Genomic DNA, 23,352 nt, shown 5'->3' on the forward strand with positions numbered 1-23,352 from the left:
TGCAATCATTTCACAATTATTATTTTTTTAACTTTAAATACTTCATTAAATTAAAAAAAAATACAATACTAGAAATAAAAAAAATATCCGATTAAATTAAAAAAAAACAAAAAAAACATTAGTTTTCGTCTTCGCTTTCTTCACCCTCGCCAACTTCGTCTTCCTCGTCCTCCGTTTCTTCCTCTCCCTCAGGTGGTACATACCGAACCGACCAGGCGTGGTGTACCAAATCAACCATTAACTGGGAATGGTACGGTTCGTAATGCAACTCTCGCGCACTCTTTCTTCTATTGTCGCCTGTGGATGCTCCTCTTCAACGACTTCTGGCACATAATTTTGGCATATCGCCTTTCCTTCTTCTTCCAAAATCATGTTGTGCATGATTATACAAGCGTACATAGCATCTCTCATTTTTTGCTTGCTCCATGCACGACAAGGATTTCTCAAATATTGCCAGCGTTGTTTAAGAACCCTAAAGCATTTCTCAATGTCTTTTCGTGAAGACTCTTGAACCTTTTTAAAGTATGCTCTTTTTTCATCAATAGGATCACTATACGTCTTCACGAAAATCGAATACCTAGGATAAATTCCGTCACTCAAATAATATCCATGAGGGTAGTAGTTTCCATTTGCGTAAAACGACGCTTTTGGAGCTTTACCAGAAATCCACTCCTCTAACAACGGCGATTGTTCAAAAACATTGATATCTTTGCATGACCCGACAACGCCAAAGTAAGCCGACCAAACCCAAAGGTCCTGTGAAGCAACCGCCTGAAGAATAATAGTGGGTCCTTTTTGGTCACCACGTGTGTGTTGGCCTCGCCATGCAGTCGGGCAGTTATCCCAATGCCAATGCATGCAATCTATGCTCCCGATCATACCAGGCAAACCATGCTCAGCATTATGTACCTCGTAGATCTTTTGAAGGTCGTCCCATGTGGGCGTTCTAAGATAACGCGCACCGTACACATCAATTATTATACCTTTATAAGAAAATATAGACAAACATAAGCTTCAAAAAAAAAAACAATTGTAAACATACTCGTCGTTTTTTAAAAAAAAAAAAGTAAAGTATAAGAATTGCTCCAAGCTGTCTCGTGTTGTTTTCTCTGCCATTTTTAGATACTCGTCGTTGATGTCGGTAGTGTTACCATAAGCAAGGATTCGTAACGCCGACGTACACTTTTGGATACCGGTAAATCTAAGTGCCCCTCTCGCATCCGCTTTTTGTTTAAAATAATCGTAGTTGGCTTCCAAGTCGTCGACTATGCGTAGAAACAACCGCTTACTCATTCGGAAACGACGCCTAAAAAATTCGTTCGAAAATGTCGGCGCCTCATCAAAATAATCTTTCATCAAACGATCGTGTGCCGCGCGTCGGTCTCGTTCAATATAACCTCTTTTCTTTTTTCTGCTTGGGGGCGACGACAATGCTTGACATATCTCACCGCTAGTTGACAAGCACTCGTAACCGCCTCTTGCTCAAGCTCCTCATCGGTGGAACCATCGCCATCCGTACTCGTTGTAGTAAAAATTTACCATGGATGAAGAACTAGGAGAATCCATCAAGTTTTTTATAAAATGGTTGTATTTTTTAGAGAGTTTTTGAGAGTTTTGGTTGAAAATGAATGAGTTTTGGTTGTGTTTATATATATATATATATATAGTGGAGTGTTCAAATGAGAAGAAATTCTTTGTAAAAAGAAAAAAGAAGAAATTTCAACCAATAGAAATGCTTCATTATACTTCATTTAATATTTGTACTTAATGTAACTATAAGGGTATATTAGTAAACTTACATACATCATTAATTGGTAGTTTCATCTTTAATAACTAACTATATTAAATTTGTAACTTATTTTTAAGATATATTTTTTTCACAAAAAATAAAAATAAAATTTCATTTATAGTGTAGGATAAATACGAGGCGTGTAGGATAAATTACGAGTTATGTAGGATAAATTTCAATATGTGTAGGATAAATTTCGAAATGTGTAGGATAACTTTTGATGTGTGTAGGCAAAAATATTTAGTGTGGAGGATTATAGTCTTAATAACTAATTAATTAGTCAAACATAATAATAAATGAGATGAGAAAATGTTGGTGCAGTTGTCTGTCGACTACATCTTCGTTCGAGTCTTAGGGCAGGGCTGATTGTATTGTGAATGAGAAACGAGAAATCTTGTATTGTATAGGGCCGCTTATAGGGTAGATGAGGTGGATCGCTTATGCGACATTCATGATGGATCGCTCATCTGTCACTTGTTAGGATCGCTCATATGGATCTGTCCATATAAGCGACCCATGACTCCTATATATAGGGTCATATGAGCGGTTCCAGTAGGGAGCGTATGTGTATGTGTAACGGCGTAGCTCTGTCCGTTTGTCTCCAAAAGCTTGTAATTTGACAGTTAATCAATACAGGAGACGTTAAGTAGTGAAATCAAGCTTTACGAAGATTAATTCAATGAATTCCGCCTCTGAATTAGTCTAAGCACTCTTCTGAACGACTCGTAAGGTCGACAAACGATCCTACAAGTGGTATCAGAGCTCAGGAGGAAGAGTTCTTGCCGTTTAGCTCGATTTTCGCTCGAAATTCTCACTTCTACACCTTCTTTTCTTAGTTCGAGAAGTTTTAACGGTCGGAATCGTCTCAAAATCTCAGGGATTGTGCACGATAGCATAGAGTTAAATCCTTGAAAGTTTGGTGTCGAAATTTGAAGAAATAGTACATCAAAATGATGTCCGAAAGCTGATCGCTTTTCTGGACCGCTCGTAATTTCACATTTGTGGACCGCTCATTCGGTTAATTGTGAATCGCTTATTCGGTCAAGTGACCTGGTCCGCTCCAAAGTAACTTTCTGGATCGCTCTTGGAACACATTCTGGACCGCTTATTAGAACAATCTTGAATCGCTTATTTGGACACCTCATCTGGTCCGCTTATTTGGTCCGGATTGCTTGGTTCGCTCATTTGATTCGCTGATTCGGACATCTGGTTCGCGTTTGTGTTCACAAAATATTTGTCGGGATATTTGGAAAAATGACAATGAGGTTTGATGTGCAAGCAAACAATGATCTTGAGAGAATGAATAGTTGGTATCGAGGATATCTTAGTGATTCTTATCGGAAATTGTCCAAAGAGGTTTGGTGTAAACGTTTTGAATGTTTTCTGAGCAAGAAAGATGAAACTTTGGATGATTTGGAGAAACGTTTTGATCGTTTGATTGACTATTTGAAGGAAAATCAAATAGTGATATCAGAAGCTGAGATGGTATCAAAGTTTGCTAGTGGATTATCAGCTGAATGGGATGATTTTTTGAAAAATTTGAAAGAAAATTCTAATTTTTCAAAATTAACTTTGAATACATTCATCAGCGAACTTAAAAATCATGATTATGAGAATTATCAAAAGAAGAGAGAAATATTGGATAAAATATAAATGAATTTGGATGATTTGAATTTAGATGTGATAACTGAGATATATAAAAGAATCAATGTGTGTTGGGCAGCGAAAAGAAATTTGGTATATGATATGAAAAGAGGTTGTTATATTGATGATAATAGAAATCCTCTTGATCTTGTTACAATCTTTGGTGCAGGTACATATAAGATAGAGAAAGAACAAGTACCGAAGGTTGAAGAATCTGTGAAGAATGAAACTTCATGTTCTGAAACAGTATGCTTCGAATGCGACAACTTCAAGACTGAAAATGACAAACTCTTGAAGGATGCGGAAAGTTTGACATCGAAAGTCAAGAAGTTGGAAGACGAGAAGCAAGCTGATATTAAACAGATTCTTATGTTACAAGAAGATTGTGAGAAAATAAAAATTGAAAATGACAAACTGTTAAGTAATCTGAACAGTTTGACATTGGAAAACAAGAAGTTGAAAGAAAATGTAAAGGTTTTTGAAAGCAAACAGAAATCATCAGAAAATGAAGATTTCTGGATAAAATTGGAGAACAAAAATCTGAAAGCTAATGAAGTGAAACTTCAAGAACAGATAAAAGTTCTGATGAATGAAAAATCTGTTCTTGAAAATTTGAAAAATGAAAATGAAAATTCAATCAAGTCTCATCTTGAAAGAATATCTCAGTTTGAAAAAGAAGCTGAGAATTCCAGAAGCAAGATTTATGAACTTGAGAAAAAATTGATAGGTTTTGTGACTAAATCAGATAGTTTGAATTTTCCCTGTCCAAAACCAATCAATTCTGTTTCAATGAGTGACAATGTCACAAACTTTGACAAAGTCAAAGTTAAAGATTGTGGTGAAAAATCTGATGACAAAAAGGAAAAATTTCAGAACACTGTTCTGCAATCAACTGAAAAGGGTGAATGCTCGAAGCAAAAACCTTTGAAGAAGAAAGCAGAACAGAAACAAAAAATTAAAAATGAGAAAATTGTTCAAAAAGATTATAAAAGCTCATCAGATCGATCATCCAATCAAAAAGAAAAATTACAAAAAGTAAAAAATGAAAACTCAAAAATTGTTGGTAATAAGTGGTGCAGGTCGGACCACAGTGCTTCAAAGGTAAATCCAGCAAGTTTGAGAAAAGAATATCACCAAGCCAAACAATGCTTTGATCTGAGCGTTTGGACTAAAAATGGTGATTGGTACGATAACAGAGTGTGTTACAGCTGCGGATATCACGGACACATTGCTGTTAACTGCCAGTATTGGAGTTATGAGACCAGGAGGTGCTTTAATTGCAACATCAAAGGTCACATTGCCAGAGATTGCCCAAGGAAATCGAATGAAAGATTGAGGGTTAATTCTCAGAAATCGGCAAAGATTCTAGTCAAAGTCAAGCCCCAGGAACAGAAGGTTCTGAAACCTAAAGTTCAAGAACAGTCAATTCAGGAAAAGAAAGTGAAACTTTCACAGGGGCAGAAAGATAGACTGAGGAAAAAGAGGAAGAAGGCAAGAGAATATCTTGAGAAGATTTTGTCCTCGGGTTCACGGGATAAACAGAATAACAGTTCTGATGAATCTACTTCCTCAGTTGCAAAGACAAGCAAAAAGAATTCATCAGATACAAATCTGGGGACAAAAGAGGAGAAGAAGAAGAAAAAGGTAACATTCTGTGGCGATGAATCTGTTTCTTCGGAAACAAAGGAGTCACATGTCGGCGATGAATCTGACTCAGTAAAGTCAGACAAGCTACATTCAGGCAATGATTCTGGTTCGTCAAAGCCAGAAGAGCCATTGGTTGAGGTAAATTTGTCGAAAACACCCAAGGCTGGTCGGGCTTGGGTGGATCTTTTTAAATGAAAAACCTGACTTGCCGGAGATCCCAAGATGGTATTGCGGATCATGAATCGGCATCTTTCTAAATCTGTTTGAGAAGTTGCAGGAATTGCCGGAACTCCCAGGTTTGTAAGCGAGGAGTAGGAATCGGCACCTTGAGAATTCAACCAAAAGATGGTAATTGGTTGAAAAACAGGTTTGAAAAGCTTAATTGCTAAACCATACAAGTGGTTATATGGTAGTGATTGGAGTTGATCTTACAAGTGGTTAAATCAGGGTCATTAAATTGGACTTGATTTAATTATTATTCATGCAATTGGTAAACAATATGATGATTTTGCCCCATGTTACAAAAGGTAAAAACAACTAAACTTATTTTCCGGAAAAACCATTCTGATTAAAACAAACTTGAGTGTTTTGAAATCATTATGAGAAAATAGTTTGTTGTGAGGGGGAGTTCTGATTGTTTATGCCATATGGATGGAGAATTGAAGTGATTTTCATCATGTTGTCAATTTCGTACAGTTTGTTTCAAATTTTCCCAAAAAATCAAAATTGAAACATATTTTGATTTTAGGGGGAGTAAAATTTTAAAAAAATTAGAAAATTTGAAAATGTCAAAAACATTGAAAAATTGTAAAAATGAGTTTTGTTGCGGAAAAAGAGGAAATGATAGTAAATCAGTGGACTATCACAGCACGCTAAAGAAATGTAATGCCAAACGTGATAAACGGTCTCACTGATGATGTGACGATAGGTTTTTGTACATTTAGTAGATTTATTCGGGATATAAACCTAAAATTTCAAACTTGTGAAATTCGTGGGGAACACTACTTGGATATATAGGTAACCCCTGAAATCTCGTTTGATAGGTCTCGTATTCTGATATACTAGGTGTTTATACTCTATGATGTCTGGGGTATTATTCCGGGACTTCTGCTGGACGGTAGTTCTGACCTAGTCCTTGGATAATACTTTCTGCAAAATGCTTGAAATATAGCATAAAGCCCTCAGTTGATTAGACAATAAAATTGATAATCATCTGTTGTAGCTGAAAAGATCCTCTAAAGGGGACACACTGCTAAGTCGAAGCTGATATCTCTATGCTGAACGGAAGTTCTGACCTGAGATCCCTCAGTTCTCACATCTTTCCCCTAATTTATGTACAGACATCATTGTAGTGTTCATACCTGTAAGACTGAATATTGGGATTCTGGATACGGGAGTATATTCAAGAGGTGGGACACATGAATTGAACTAAGTTCATAAAATACCTAAATAGTATCCTGAATAGATTGAAAATTGTATGAAATTTAAGAGGACAATTATATCGTCAATCTACGTGAATCGTTTAGAACTTAAAACAATTAGAAGCTTAACGGTGCTTGTGATGTGTCTCAAAAACTGATATGATCCTCTTGCACAAACTCATAAAAATATGTTTGTTTTGCATTTGAATTTCTGTCTTTGCATTTACGTTTCATATTTTGAAAAAACCAAAAAGATTTTCGACGACTGATGTTGAAGAGCTGATTTTCAAAATCTCAAAGGCTAAACTTGATGAACAGACAGGTTGGTTAAGTCATTTGAAATGTTTAAAATGATTCATTAGGTTGAATCAGAAATTGAAATGTTTCAAATTTGTGAATCAATGTTTAATTGTAAAAAGTATCAAATGATTAGTTGATTCATTAAGTTGAATCACAATTATTCTGGTTTGTGATAGAGTGTTTGAGTTTTGCAGGTTTCTGATCCTGTTGCTACGGATAGCCAGGAGACACATCAGAACCAGAGAAGAGCTTAAACAGAGAAAGCCAGGAGTTGATTTCAATGGTGATAACGATTTCCAGACAGAGATCCCAGCATGATGATAGGGGGAGTCTGACGAAAGTTAGAACCAGAGAAAGATCCAGGCATATAGTTTCAGGAAGGAATTTCCGAGGAAGATTTGATTCCAGGCTGAGTTCCTGAAGAAGACCGAACAAGACTGAAGAGTTGGGAATGATTGAAGACTCTCACTAAAGATTCCGTCAACATTCAAGGGGGAGTCTGTTGGTGCAGTTGTCTGTCGACTACATCTTCGTTCGAGTCTTAGGGCAGGGCTGATTGTATTGTGAATGAGAAACGAGAAATCTTGTATTGTATAGGGCCGCTTATAGGGTAGATGAGGTGGATCGCTTATGCGACATTCATGATGGATCGCTCATCTGTCACTTGTTAGGATCGCTCATATGGATCTGTCCATATAAGCGACCCATGACTCCTATATATAGGGTCATATGAGCGGTTCCAGTAGGGAGCGTATGTGTATGTGTAACGGCGTAGCTCTGTCCGTTTGTCTCCAAAAGCTTGTAATTTGACAGTTAATCAATACAGGAGACGTTAAGTAGTGAAATCAAGCTTTACGAAGATTAATTCAATGAATTCCGCCTCTGAATTAGTCTAAGCACTCTTCTGAACGACTCGTAAGGTCGACAAACGATCCTACAGAAAAAAAACTATTTAATGTTTTACAATTATACCCTTTTATTCTTTTTCTTCTCAATAAAATTTTCTTCTCAAATGAACCTTCCCCTATATATATATATATATATATATATATATATATATATATATATATATATATATATATATATATATATATATATATATATATATATATATATATATATATATAGGACAAAGATCCGTTAGGAACCACCCCTTATTGCGAGAACCGCGAGAACCAGTGTGAACACAAACAGTAATTCCTAAAAAAATCTAAAAAACACCCAAAAATTTTTTTTTTATTTTTTTACTATTTTTTTTGAAAAAATCGCTATATTTTGTTAATAAAAAAAATAAAAAAAATTCAAAAAAAAAAAAAATTCGAGTAACAGTTATCCATGCACATGTGCATATGTGTCGTTTCTTTGTCAAATTCCGTAATTCATTACAAATAATAGTCAATTGCACTTTCATTTACACTACTACGTGTAATACACTATCTTTTACATTACCAATGTTAGAAATGCACATGTGCATCTATATGTATCAACAGGAAATAAGGTGTTTTGGTACACTACTTTCTCTTTCATCTATCATTCCATCCATAATACACAAGCATGCACATGTGCATTTCTGTCATTTCTTTGACAAATTCCGTAATTCATTACATATATTAGACAATTGCACTTTCATTTACACTACCATATGTAATACACTACTTTTTACATTACCAATATTAGAAATGCACATGTGCATTATATGTATCAACATGAAATAAGGTGTTTTGGTACATCACTTTGAATACACTTTCCCTTTCATCTATCATACCATCCATAATACACTACCATTACCTCCTACCATCCATAATACAATACCATTACCTCCTACCATCCATAATACAATACCATTAACAATATTTTCACTTTATTACATGTATGTAAACACCATTTATACCATCCAATCAACATATTACATAAAAAATTGACAACTATAACCAAACCATCAACCACTAGATATAACTAACCAAAAAACATGTATATGGGTCTACTTCTCCATTCAAAATCACAAACTTTTTGTACCAAAACACGTTATATCATGGTTATACCTAATTATGCACATGTGCATTTTGAATATTGGTAATGTAAAAAGTAGTGTATTACTAATGGTATTGTAAATTAAAGTGCAATTGTCTATTCCTGATAATGTATTACCGAATTTGTTGAAGTAATGATACATATGCACATGTGCATGGATAACTGTTACTCGAAAAAAAAAGTTTTTTTTTTTTTTTTTTTTAATGGAACGAAATATAGCGATTTTTGGTTAAAAAATATTAAAAAAAATAAAAAAAAAATTTTGAGTGCTTTTTTGATTTTTTTTAGATTTTATTTTGTGTTCACATTGGTTCTCGCGGTTCTCGCAATAAGGGTGGTTCTCGCATGAACCTTACCCTATATATATATATATATATATATATATATATATATAGGTAAAAGGTTTTAAAAAAAAATCAACTAGCCATTACATAGCCGTTGATGTGTTGTGATTGGTTGGTCAAACATGTGCAAGCGTTTTAATTAAAACGCCGGAAACAATTTTTTTCGAAAAAAACGCCTTATAATGCCTACCATAATGGTAGGCGGGGCGTTATCGAGCGTTATTTTTGAATTTTTTTTTTTAAAAAACGCCCCACTACGGGCGGTCTTAGGGGAGTCCCCTCTCTTACGCACGGCCAATCAGCACGCGCCACGTCAACTCCTCTCTTAAGTTCCCATTTTGCACTCAAACGTTGGCATCACTCCACTCACACAATTATTTTTTTATAAAAAAAGAAAAAAAAATATATGATTGGTGGAAAAAGGGTGGACCCACATTAACAACCAATCACGCCCTCTCTCTCTCCTCTCTCAATCGGTGAATACCCCCGCTCCCACTCCCCGATTACCTTCCCCGCATTGATGGCGGCGGTGTTCCCGCTCGAGGACTTGACTCACCGCTGGGCTCCCCCGCTAAGTGCCCCGGACACCCTAGGTATTACCTTCTAAAAAACTTTTCCATATTAAATGTTTCATACGAGAATAGATTCAAGCAGATAAGATAACAATAATTTTCTATGACATATAATTCTATATATTTTGAATACAATAGTTCTATTTTTTATAGTATCAGACTGAAATAAATATCAACATTGACCAAAATTTATTTGCTGCATCATTAATTAAACTTTATTAAAAGAAAGCTTTAGAAAAAGTTCTGAGATAACTTTTAGAAACTCGTACTAGGTTTTTTTTCTTTTTCAAATTTGTTTATATAAATAACTTTGTATACATGTATAAGTTTTTTTTTAACGTCAAAGGTTATATGCAATGTTTCTAAATTACACCAAATTTACCACATGCTAGGAATTGAACACTCGTCTCTTTCAAGAGACACAAAACCTGATGGCATATACATGTATAAGTGTATTACTAATTTAAAAATAAAATCGCAACGTTCTTTTTTATAAGCCTGATAGACTTTATAGTCTTTTTAAAAATTTAAATAAATAAATAAATAAAATACACCTTAATTTTGAATATTTTTACAAAAAATAGCTCTAAAGTTTGAATTGAATGAGTCTTTCTTAAATATATTTTACACTACTTTCTCTCTTGAACAACATGAGAAGCCAAAATATATCTTACAAACATTTTTTACATTACTTTCATTCCTCATTAATATAACATGTAACGTTTTTTATAATTATATGAGTTTCACATATATTTTATTTGTAAATGTGGGATAACAATTTATAAATTTATCAAAATAATATATACAAAATGTTTATAACATTTTTTATAACATAAAGTTATAAAAAAAAAAGCAAAATTTATCTGAATTTTCTTTTTAAATTGACTATACTGAACCGCCTCCCTATAAACTATGGCGTTGAATAAAACGGTTAGATCCAAAACATTCAAGTTGTGTGGTCATTTTCCATTATGTTGCCCTTTTCTTTCTCCATGTTTTCAAATTTCTTTATTATTATTTAATTCAATTTTCTTGGTCAAATGCTGACTTAAAAAGAAAACAATGTTATCCGAAAAGGAAAAAAACAATCAAACACCAAAGAGAAAATACATAAAGATAAGAATATAAACTTTATATTACCTTTTCTTCTTTTTTACCTGAGAACTTTTTACTAGCAATTTTTTTGGATCTCATGACTACCCTTAATCATCCTAAGATCATCTTACTCTGATTAAAATAGGGAAGTTTGTAGATTCAATAATTTATCAAATCTAAATTAACTTTTATATAGTTTGTTAGTTTTTCGGGAAAAAAAAATCTATCATAAAATTGAGATTTACGTCCACAGAAACAAACATCAATGTAACGCGTGTCACATTTTCACCGTTTCATCCGTTTCTTAGGCAAAACCAACTTTGTACTGGAACCGCCCTCTATATAGTATAAATATATAATGAATAAAAATAAAACAAAAAAGAAATTAATTTCTTGTAAGCATATGGAATATGAAAAAAAATGCTAATAAAAATATATGAACAAATAATCTTGATTTTTAGTTTATGTATAAACCTATAGACGCGTAGGTAAATTATACAAGTTTAATAAAACATATATAAACACATTAGTTTGATCATTTTTATGTAGATAACATACACAAAATTATACATGTATGAACCGTTTACAACAAGATTAAACCACCTAGATTTTTATTCGACTCTTTTAGTTACCGTAATAACTTAGTGTTTCCAAGGATTCCCACCGTACAAAGATGTATTCGTGTGTGTTATCGGGAGCAATCTTACTATTAGGTTACCCTCTTCAAACCCTATTTAAATTACGAGTGAGATGTTACTAGATACGTCTGTTCGTTCGTGTGACGCAGGTTTGATACAAAATCAATTTTTAAACACACAAAAAGTGCAACAAAATCCCAAGTGTATATAATATGTATATATTGAGTGATGAGTCTTTGCATTTTTATAGCCGAGTCCAGTGCAAAGTTATGAGACTTGATTTCTCTCTCTAGAATAATAAATGGCCAGTGGACTCTCCTTTGATTCAGATCACAACACATTACTATTTCCACTTTCCACCACCACCGCCTTCATGGACAACCACCCTCCACCACCGCCACCACCACCCACCACCATCCAATTCCCCATCAACCTCAACTGCAACCGTGATCATCATCAACCTATTGACTTCTTCGCATCCGATCATAAATCTCCTGGTGTTACTCAATTGGATCACAATATCAACGTACGTATTTTTGTTATAGTTTTTGAGTTTTTAATCTTTTTATCCTCGTTTGATTGAATTATGTTAATTATTTTTTTTTTCATTAAAGAAATGGAAAATTTATGGTAGGTAAACGGTAAAAAAGCTGCACTCAACCCCTTTTGAGTAGCGAATCTGATTCTACTGAAAACAAAACTTTGGTTTCTTAACGTGTAGTTTTTCGAGTTCTTAATCTCTCTTTTTTTAGTGTCAATTTAGTAATTCAAAAGTAAATAAATAAAAAATTACATCGAGATAGAAGGTAAACGGGCCCTCTTTTTAATAGCAAAACTAAGTTTTTTAAAAATTACAACCATAAATCTCGGGGTCATAACATTACTGTGCAGTACCCTTTGAACTCAGCTAAGTAATGATTGTAGCAATTTGATTGAATTATGTTAATTATTATTTTTTTCATTAAGAAATAGAAAATTTATGGTAGGTAAACGGTAAACAAGTTACACCTCAACCCCTTTTGAGTAGCGAATCTGATTCTACTAAATACAAAACTTTGGTTACTTGACGTCTCGAGTTCTTAATCTCTTTCTTTTCTTTCTTTTTTTTTTTTTTTGAGTGTCAATTTAGTAATTCAAAAGTAAATAAATAAAAAATTACATCGAGATAGAAGGTAAACAGGTCCCCTTTTTAATAGTAAAACTAAGTTTTTTTAAAAAATACAATCATAAATTTCGGGGTCATAACATTACTGTGCATGACCCTTTGAACTCGGCTAACTAATGATTGTAGTAGTTTGATTGAATTATGTTAATTATTATTTTTTTCATTAAAGAAATGGAAAATTTATGGTAGGTAAACGGTAAACAAGCTGCACCTCAACCCCTTTTGAGTAGCGAATCTGATTCTACTGAAAACAAAACTTTGGTTCCTAGACATGTAGTTTTTCGAGTTCTTAATCTTTTTTTTTGGGGGGGGAATTGGCGTGTAATAATCCCACCTAGACCTTGTTGCCCATTAATAATCCCACCTCAGAATATCCCCCCACCAGTCCCACCTTTCATCTATTTTTCCTACAATGGTCCCCCGTTAAAAAATCTTAACGGAGTTAAGCTTTTTTCCAAATTACAAACATATTTTTTAGGACTTTTGATCAAAACGATGATACGAGTCAATTGATGTAAAACTTACTTCGAAATGGTGCTCCAAGTGACTTGATTTTGGTTAATTGGAAATTTAAACACCCAAATTGAAGCGTCGTTTTCATCGTTTGGAGCACCATTTCGAGGCAAGTTTTAGATCAATGGACTCGTATAGTCGTTCTAATCAAAAGCCCTAAAAAATCTGTTTGTAATTTGGAAAAAAAGCTTAACTTCGTTAAGTTTTTTTAACGGGGGACCATTGTAGGAAAAATAGGTGAAAGGTGGGACTGGTGGGGGGAATATTATGAGGTGGGATTATTAATGGCCAATAAGGTCTAGGTGGGATTATTACAGGCCAATTTCCCTTTTTTTTGAGTGCCAATTTAGTAATTCGAAAGTAAACAAATAAAAAATTCTATCGAGATAGAAGGTAAACGGGTCCTTTTTAATAGCAAAACTAAGTCTTTTAAAAACTACATCCATAGATCCCGGGTTCATAACCTTACTGTGCATGACACTTTGAACTCGGCTAAGTGATGATTGTAGTAATTTGATTGAATTATGTTAATTATTTTTTTTCATTAAAGAAATGGAAAATTTATGGTAAGTGAATGGTAAACAAGCTGCACCTCAACCCCTTTTGAGTAGCGAATCTGATTCTACTGAAAACAAAACTTTGGTTCCTTGACTTGTCGTTTTTCGAGTTCTCTTTTTGTTTTTTTTTTTTTTTTTGAATGTCAATTTAGTAATTCAAAATTAAATAAATAAAAAATTACACTGAGATAGAAGGTAAATGGTCCTTTTTTGAATAACAAAACCAAGTCTTTTAAAAACTACATCTATAGATCTCGAGGTCATAACATTACTATGCATGACACTTTGAACTCGGCTAAGTAATGATTGTAGTAATTTGATTGAATTATGTTAATCAGAAGTTGAGTGATTGTAGTTTTTGAGTTAATATTTTGTTATTTGATTGTTGATGAAATGTATAGACTGGTTTGCACCTTGTGACCGGAAACACAAGCAGCGATCAGTCGATAGTTGATCATGACGACGAAACATCTCCGAATCCTGAAGATAAACGAGATAAAAATAAGGTCTGGTCTTTATCAAACAATAATTTCACATTTCTACGTAGTAGTATTTCATCATATACATAGTTTGAAAATTTTTGAATTGTTTGATGTGTAGTTAGCGGTAGCGAAAGCGGAATTAGGGAGGATGATCAATGAGAATCAGCAGTTGAAAGAAGTGTTGAGTCAAGTGACGGTCAAATACAACGCGCTACAATCGCATTTCGCGACAATGATGCAACAAAATCAAGCTAATGAAGGAGGTGGAGGAGGTGAGGATATGATTGCACCGAGATCGTTTATGGATTTAAGCTTAGGAGCTTTGGTTGAAGGCGACGAGAATTCACAGTCGTCGGAAGAGGGGAGGAGGAGTGACGAGCAGTCGCGATCACCGGAAGAGAGCCATGAACAAGCTAATAAGGTTCAAAGGTTGAATTCTTTGAAGAATAGTGCTAGCAATAATATTGATCAAGCTACCGAAGCGACTATTCGAAAGGCTAGGGTTTCTGTTCGAGCTAGATCCGAAGCTCCAACGGTATAATTGGTTATTGGAATTCGTCCTAATTTCGGTGTTTTGTTGGTCGAATTCGATATTGATTTTGTTAGGGTTTTAGATTGCAGATGGATGTCAATGGAGGAAATATGGGCAGAAAATGGCGAAAGGGAACCCGTGTCCACGAGCATATTATCGGTGCACCATGGCCACCGGTTGTCCGGTTAGGAAACAGGTACGATTATACCGACATTTTATGCAAAACAAACACCTGTGGCATGCTATCTAGACTTCACTAACGTGTCATACATGCCGCATGGTCATACCACTAATACAAAAATACCCTTTCTGTAGCGGTTTTAATAAAAACCGCCTCAATAAATTGATTCAAAAACACTTTTTTGGACGGGTCCAAAATAGACGTCATGTATGATGTGTTTAACCGATAAATAAATAAATATGTGACCACTGACAAAGACAAAGTCAGTCATACGACCTCCGTGATTTTTTTCTCCTTATCATTAGGTCCGTATGATGTGAAAGGCTCTAGTGTCTGCATGATAACATTATACGGCCCGTATGATGATATGTAAGCTGGTGTACACTATTTGGGGTGGTGTTTAAATTCCTTTTAGCTTCATTATGTGATTTTTTTTAATAAATAATTGATAATGGTAAGTGTATCATGCAGGTGCAAAGATGTGCAGAAGATAGAACAATACTAATCACAACTTATGAAGGCAACCACAACCACCCTCTACCGCCTGCCGCCATGGCGTTAGCCTCCACCACATCATCCGCCGCGAGGATGCTCCTCTCGGGATCCATGCCGAGTGCGGACGGCCTCATGAATTCAAATTTCCTAGGCAGAACCTTCCTCTCTTGCTCATCAAGCATGGCCACCATCTCAGCCTCCGCCCCATTCCCCACCGTCTCCTTAGACTTAACCCAAACCCCGGACCCGTTACAGCTCCAGCGCGGTGGAGCACCGTTCCAAATTCCGTTTATGAACCACCAGAATCAAAACTTCACTGGTCAAAACAATGGGCTAGGTTTATACAACCAATCAAAATTCTCCGGGCTCCAAATGTCACAGTATTTGGAGGCTGCTGCTGGCGCTAGCGCTAGCTTGCAACATGGGTCGTCACCGTCGTCAGCCGCTTTGGCTGACACGGTGACTGCCCTTGCTGCTGATCCAAAATTCTCTGCTGTTCTGGCTGCTGCTATTTCCTCGGTTCTTGGTGGTGGAAACACCAATAATGGCAATAGTAACATCAATGGCAGTGCAACTACTACTAGTGATAATAGCAATGGTAACAATTAAGTCAACTACTTGAGTTTTTTAAGGGAATTAATTAGTGATATTGGAGAGGTTTTAGTTTTTTCTTTAGATATAGTTTATACAATTAGCTTTATTTTGTTTTGGCTTTTTGGGTTGTTTTTTGAGGACTTATAGGTTTTTTCATTGTTTGTGGTTTTGAGATTTTGAATTAGGCATGCAAACTCCTTTTTCTATCTATCGTTTTAGAAGATAGAAATATCAATAAGAAAATATTATATTGATTTTTTCATTTGATTATCTATACATTTTTTATCTAAAGTTGGTATTTAATAAAAGGTTAAAAATATAACTCACCGACCTACATAATCAAATAAGTGTTATTTGGATGAGTGTCACATGAATTGGTTTGTTAGTAGGTATAGACATTTAATTAACTTCTTGATTTAAATTTAAAGACTTAAAATGATTGATGTATCTCTTCAATAAAGGAAAAGTCATGTGAGCATGTAAAAGTTATGGATTGGGTGGTGTAGAGTGGCGTCCCATCTTTACATCAATTGTTAAGGTTTTGAACACCGCACCAATGGCGTCCCTAGGAGGGAAGGGGTGTGTGAGTGGAATGGCGGACGTTAAAGGGTGGGGGCTTGTGTGGCAGCAAAGGTGGACCAATGAGAACTCTCCATTCGGAGAGGGGTTTTTTCTTTGAACGACAAAGAATTTAACATGTAAACCCACCCTGCTCGGGGTCATGAGACCGTGCCCCCCCCCCCTCATGCGCGGGAACCGGATGGAATCCGTAAACCCTCGCCCCTGTCAGGTTCGAATCCGGAATTAAAGCCCAGATTCGTCCCTTCACCCAGATGTCCCTCGAAATGGCCTAAGCGAGAATCGAACCTGCGTCTCCACTAGGGAGCGCAGGCCAATTTACCAGGAGACCAAGTTCTCAGGACCCTTATCCTAACAATGAAGTTGAGCGTAATAAAACTTTTCAAATCCTTGATGGTCTCACTATTCAACTTAAACATTCACTCCTCTTTCATTAGTTGTATCCTATGCAGTCAATGCGAACCCTCAACCCTGACCTTCTAGCAATGGATTGAGTCAAAATGGGAACCCTCGTCGTGTTGTCATTGATGAATGATCTAACTTTTGCTTTTGAAACTTTCAAATTCATGTGTAAATTATGTGACATGGTTACGTTGTTCCACCTTTTATCGTTGAGTAGAGACAAAGTATGTATAAAAAAAAATTAAAGTTGGTGGGTTATTCTATTCGGTATGGATAGGTAGAATAACAATATGTTGAATGTAAATGAATATTCCTTTGATTACCTATGCTTTACTACGTTGTTGAAGTTGTGTCGTTCAAAAGTATCGATTAATCAATAGTGTGTGCACATGCAAGTAGGTATATGGAACAATGTGTTTGAGAATGACTTATTAACTTAATGGAATCAATAAGTTATTTGGAAAAGCCCAAATCCTGACTTTTAGAAATGACTTATTGTCCTATTGGTTTTTTCGAAAAGCTAATAAGTTAATAAGTTATTTCCAAACTCAATCCCAAACGTTAATCATTTTGTGGAGCATAAGAATTCTAGCCCATCGTCTAAACAAAACAGATAACATAATGATTTATTTCTTAATAAAAAAAAATATTATAATTAACCAACAAGCTGGCAACACTTTGACTATACAAGAAATACTAGTGTCGCCAGTTACAATATCATAAGAAAACAATCAAAACAAGCTTCCCGCTTCATTCACCGCATACAATCTGTATACAATAGTCTTCAGGTTCTAACACTCTCCTACCTATCTGTGACAAAACACCACGGACAAAATCCTTACAAAGGGTCCAAAGGGATTCTCCCCTGCCGGATAGGCAACTCTAGTGATGGCCTAGTGTCAGGCACAACCACATCACCCACACGTAGACGAAGATAATCTTAGTTGGTAAATACAATTATTGTAGCTAGGACAAGTTCTAAGTTCAAGACTTAGGACATATCCACAATTATATGTGTAAACTTGAATTTAATTTAACTTATCTTTTGTCACACATTATTCAAATAATAAAGTAAGTTATCAAAAAACACTTTGACCTAAATTCGGTGCGACCTGAGCTAGTTTCAGAATCTAGCTTGACCTCATGCGTGGTTTGCTATTTCAACTACCAAGCCCAAAAGCCAGTCGATCATTCGTTAGTGTTCTAACCTACCCAAACTAGTGTAGAGTTTGATTTCTCATCCAACTTGTCTAACCAGTCAGTTTGGTCCAGATTTTAGTGTTAACTTTTTAAAATTGCAATACCCATACTAAAAACTAAAACTGCTCGGTATGGGGAGTGGCCTAGTGCTAATATTATGCAATACCCAAAATAACGAGTAGTTTTCTAATATTATGGCTATTAAAGTGAAATATATATAAGGTCGGAGGGTATGGAATGAATGACGCCACTTCAGTGTCATGTAGACATTTGGTTTTATTGTCTCTTCTCAATAACACTCATGCAATGGAATAAAGCCCCCGTATTAAGAAAAAAGAAAAGGATGAATAAAAACAAAATAACTTGATTGGTTATTCCATTGGGACCCACCACCTTCTTCCGATTATTCTTCGTTATTGGGCTGGTGAAGCTTCAAACCCCCTAACGGTGCTCAGGAAATAGTAGGGGTGCAATTGTGTGAAAATTGGTTGAGCTGGAAGAGAGCGCCAACCCATACCCTCTGACCTAAGAGAAAGTAGAGGGATAAAGGTCTCATAACTTGGATGTCAATAGAGAGAAAAGATAGATTGATAATGGGGTAAATTACACTTTTCGTCCTTTATGTTTGTACCGGATTGCAACGGATAGTCTTTAACTTCAATAATTGCAGCCACAGTCCTTTATTTGGAAAACTAGTTACATCTTTCGTCTTTTAGCACTAAGTTAAAAATTTTAGTTAAGTCTATTTATATAAGGGCAATTTGGTCTTTTTACCAATCTAGTTAAGTCTATTTATATAAGGGCACTTTGGTCTTTGTGAAAATTGAGGTTTTTTTTTTGTGTAAGTTGTCGGATAATCTTACGTTAAATGCAGAACTAAAGATGGATACACTATTCAAGTGGAGCTTGCTTTTGTTGCTTCCTCAGTCACCTGCGGCATATTCGGGTCCAACTAACAATGGTGGTAATTTTAACCTTTCTCATTGCTAAAAACCAGGTATTTTCGGTCGCAAGTAAAAAGTAAAGGCCTTTTGCGACCGAAAATGTTGTGGCAAAACTTGCGACCAAAAATGCGTTGGCAAAAACATACATCCACGACTATTTTGCGACCCATTTTTTCTTTGGTTGGTCGCAATTGTCCGTTTTTCTAGTATTGTGTTACGTTGTTGTCCGTTAATACTTCCAAACATATTAAAGTTCTGAATTTATAGGTTTTTGACATATTTTATTTCAGGACTTTGCAATAGTGGTTGTGCAGCTAATGTTGATTCTGAAGCTTCTTTGTTGGTTGGTCCACCGGTATGTAATTTTTTATATGAAATTATAAGCTTTGACTCAAGTCAACGGGCCTTTTTAGGACAATTGATGGTGTAGGGTTCGGGTTATATACCTTGGTTTACATATAGGAAAAGTACGGGTCATATGCTCGTATAGGTTGGGTAACGGGCTAAACTGGTAAAAGAACAACATGCATTTGTCCCCTTCGCCTTCGACACCTTTGGCTCCCTAGCTCCAGAAGCTATCTGTTTGTTGACTAGGGTCCAAAAGGTTGTCCACAGCAGTTGCTCATCAACAGGGGGCAGGGGGATTGTCTTTAATAGGCTAGGGTTTGCTATTCAGAAAGGGGTAGCGGCGCAGCTTGTTGCTCGCTTACCTGCGATATTGATGTAACTCGGCTAGTATTTTATATATAAAGAAATAAATGTTTATACAATCACAAAAGCTAAAATAATATTTCAGTTGTTTTTAAATAAAAACAATTTAGGCAGTGGTCTCTATAATTATAAATGGGTCGAAAGTGGGCCCTCTAGTTGTATAATGTCATGTTTGTGAGTTTTGGGTTTGACAATTGTTGAACCTTAAAATAAACGGGTTGACATTGTAGTAATAATTTGGTTAAACTAGTTGTTAGGTTGTAATAGAAAAACAAATATGAGGGTCCACATGTTTAGTTAAACGTTTAAACACTAATTATTTTGTGTCATATTTGGAATTGCTGTCCTTACCACTAAATACGCAGGAAATCGTAAGACAACCACCAAGGGGGCCAATTAGCTCCGGAGGATCCGGTCAAACCAACTAGTCAAATCTTTTTTTCTCTCACATTCGACAAGTGTATGTTACAATCGTCGCATACAAGCAATTACTTCAAACTCATGTGAATTCTAGAAAAAAAAAGGATACACATATGTATGGATCCTTTATATTGTAACTGTTTTTGGATGATCATAGGATGTGTGAGAAGAAAGAAAGAAAGAAATCGAATCATACTTTGTGGATATATATGCAAACAAAAATATAATGAATATATGATTATAAAGGTGTAGTGTTTTTTTTTTTCGTTACTCTCTTAATTGTATTTTTTTTTTGTTTCTATCTATCGGAAATTTGGATCTAAGGTTACTTCATCTCAGAAAGGCCTTATACGGCTTTAAACAAGCATCTCGTGCCTGGTTTCAATGTTGTAGCAACTTTCTCATACATAAGGGTTTCTCGTGTATTCAAGCTAACATCTCCTTATTTCTTTTCCAGTGAGCTTCTTGCATCTTATATATCTATTAGTTTACGTAGATGATATTTCATAAATAGAAATAACGAGGTTATTATTTAAAAGTTCATCACTCTCGGCTAAACAAAGAATTTGGTATTACCCAATGTAAGTTATTTTTTTGTGTCTTCGGACAACCTAAAAAACGGTCTCTTTCTCATCCAAGCAAACTATGCTCATAATCCTCTTACTCGTGCCATCTTCCTAGACTTGGAACTCGTAGGCCATCCTCTTGCCATTAACGAACTCTTGTCAGTACATGTGACGGGTAGTCCGTAGGACAACCCTTAAAAGGCTTAATACAATGCATATTCTACACTTTATTCGGTTAATTGCTTGAACTAGATAACCACTTTATCTTGGATTGTGCAGGTGTTAAAACTACCAAAATGTATCTTTTAGGAGGTATGAGGGAATGCTAGAAGTTGTTAGAGTTAAAGAGCGAAAGAAGTGAAGTTTGGATGAAGAACAAGGAAGGAAATAAAGCTCAGGACCGTAAGCTACGGTTCCTGGCCGTAGCTTACGGCCTCCCTTTCATCCAAAATGTTCCACCGTAGGACAGGGGCTGGTTGCCGTAAAAGACTAATGACCACCGTAAGCTACGGCAGCTGGCCGTACCTTACGGTGCTGTGCTGACTTGTTTTTGTTCGCTGGCCGCCGTAAGCTACGGCAGGCGGCGTAGCTTACGGCGCCGATTGATCCAAATTTGTAACTTCCGCATTAATTGCTGTTTTGAAGATGTTTTATGGTTCCTCATCATGGGTCTTTGGTTACACCTGATTGGGACACGATTTGGAAGCATAAAGGAGAGACTTGAAGGTTTTGGAACATCATCTTTTGAACTATCTTTCACTTAAATCATCTAGCTTCATTAGTTCTTGTTGGTGTGAACAATATTTTTCCATTTCTTGCATTATGTTAGCTAAAGCCATGAGTGGCTAGATATTTGGATGATTATCTTGTGTTGAAGGTTTGTGGTAAACTTTTGTGTTTTTATTTATATTTCTAGAATAACAATTCCTTTTCATTTGAATTGATTGTTATGGTGTATAATTGGTTGTTAGTAACTTGTTGATTCTTATGTTTAACTAATTAGAAACCATACGTTCTTGGTGCCGTTGGCAATCGAGATATCATGGGTATAGTTAGGTTTGGGTAAGGGTTGATTGATCATCGGGTGATAACCTCACGTTCTCGGAATCTGAGTACTTAGTCCCCTTTCATCACTGCAATTGGTTATACATGAACTATGTCTATGTAGTTCTTTCTAGTTGAATGTTAACACAAAAGTTGAAACAAACCGGATACTCAAGATAGTCGTTTATTTCTAAATTGTTTACAACCTCAATTTTTCATTTTGCAAATTAATTAGTAATTGTAGTTTTAAAAGAAACCAATCCAACCAACTCTTGAATTTTATTTTCATGCAATTAGTTTAATTTAGTTAACTTAGAGAAGCACTTCAAATAGCACATTTTCCACAAACTCCCTGTGTTCGATACCCACTTGCCACTATTTACATAGTTGTTCTTGGGATTAAATTTGCGTGACCACGACATCACGTCAAATTTTGGCGCCGTTGCCGGGGGTAGTGCGCAACGTGTGTTATTTTTGTTCTTGCTTTGAGTTTGTTATTTTTCTGGTTTACGCGAGGTGTGTTTAGTGTGCAGGTATTTACAGGTGCATGCGTACTAGAAGCTCTCACAAGCTTTCACCACTAGTGTTTGATCCAGAAATCGAGCGAACTTTGCGAGCAAACCGAATTTTGTTAAGGGAAAATATAATCAGCAGTTCACCAACAACACCAATTACACCAATTACACCACTTCGATACATGGATCCACCACCACCACCACCCACTACGGGTGAATCCACCTCATCATTTATACCAACATCCACTCAACCCTCACCAAATACCACCATTCCACCAAATACTACCGAACCCACCATACTTCAAAATGTCACACCAACCAACACCACACAGCCCATTACTACACAAGAAGAACCAACCGTCACATTTAACCCTTCCACTACTATACCACCATTATCCCATTTTTTTCCAGGTGCGGGTCCGTCATATTCGAGCCATACCATAGCACCAATTTCGTCTATTGTCCATGCTACACCGTATCGACCATCAAATCAGTCGGGTTTCCAATACTCGACTCTTCCATTTGGGCAATCGTCGGGAATTCAAGGAGATGGGTATGATGAAGGTTATGAGGAGTTTGAAGGTTTTGATGAAGACGGGTATGCTTATGGGGGTGATGGAGAGCAAGGAGAGTACGGTTATATGCAAGGCCAAGTACAAGTGATTCCAAATGTTGGTGGGGTACGACAACAACAACTCATACCTCAACATATTAGGCCAAGGCCACAAGGGCCGCAATTGCAACGTCCGGTTCCTTTGCAACAAGTTCGACCACAACATGTGCAACCGCCATTCCAAAGACCGATTCAACACCCACCGGTGCCACAACAACAATTTCAACAACCAAATGCACCACAAGGGCCTATACAAAGACCAATGGGTCAAGTTCGTCCAAGGGGTCGATTTGGTGTGCCAAGGAGGCATCTTAGGGAAAATGCGAGGGGTATTGAAGCGCATTTTAGACCGGTTATC

General features: G+C 35.9%; 1 protein-coding gene across 1 annotated transcript; it reads left to right on the top strand.

The window, feature by feature from the left end:
• The first annotated feature begins 11,717 nt into the window (after window positions 1-11,717).
• Window positions 11,718-16,260, top strand: LOC110938156 (WRKY transcription factor 6). Its single transcript, XM_022180626.2, has 5 exons — window positions 11,718-12,007; window positions 14,118-14,222; window positions 14,317-14,733; window positions 14,813-14,926; window positions 15,383-16,260. Exons 1-5 carry the CDS (start codon window positions 11,783-11,785, stop codon window positions 16,013-16,015), a joined length of 1,494 nt encoding a protein of 497 aa, XP_022036318.1. The 5' UTR covers window positions 11,718-11,782; the 3' UTR covers window positions 16,016-16,260.
• Window positions 16,261-23,352: the final 7,092 nt, after the last annotated feature.

Source organism: Helianthus annuus, chromosome 4, assembly GCF_002127325.2.
Source record: "Helianthus annuus cultivar XRQ/B chromosome 4, HanXRQr2.0-SUNRISE, whole genome shotgun sequence".
Classification (NCBI taxonomy): Eukaryota; Viridiplantae; Streptophyta; class Magnoliopsida; order Asterales; family Asteraceae; genus Helianthus; species Helianthus annuus.

Excerpts from the sequence above, each read along its gene's own strand:
- LOC110938156 (XM_022180626.2), top strand. The coding sequence starts at position 11,783 with ATGGCCAGTGGACTCTCCTTTGATTCAGATCACAACACATTACTATTT. Across the intron at positions 14,223-14,316 it reads ATAAACGAGATAAAAATAAG|TTAGCGGTAGCGAAAGCGGA; the intron begins GTCTGGTCTTTA and ends TTTGATGTGTAG. Across the intron at positions 14,734-14,812 it reads CTAGATCCGAAGCTCCAACG|ATTGCAGATGGATGTCAATG; the intron begins GTATAATTGGTT and ends TTAGGGTTTTAG.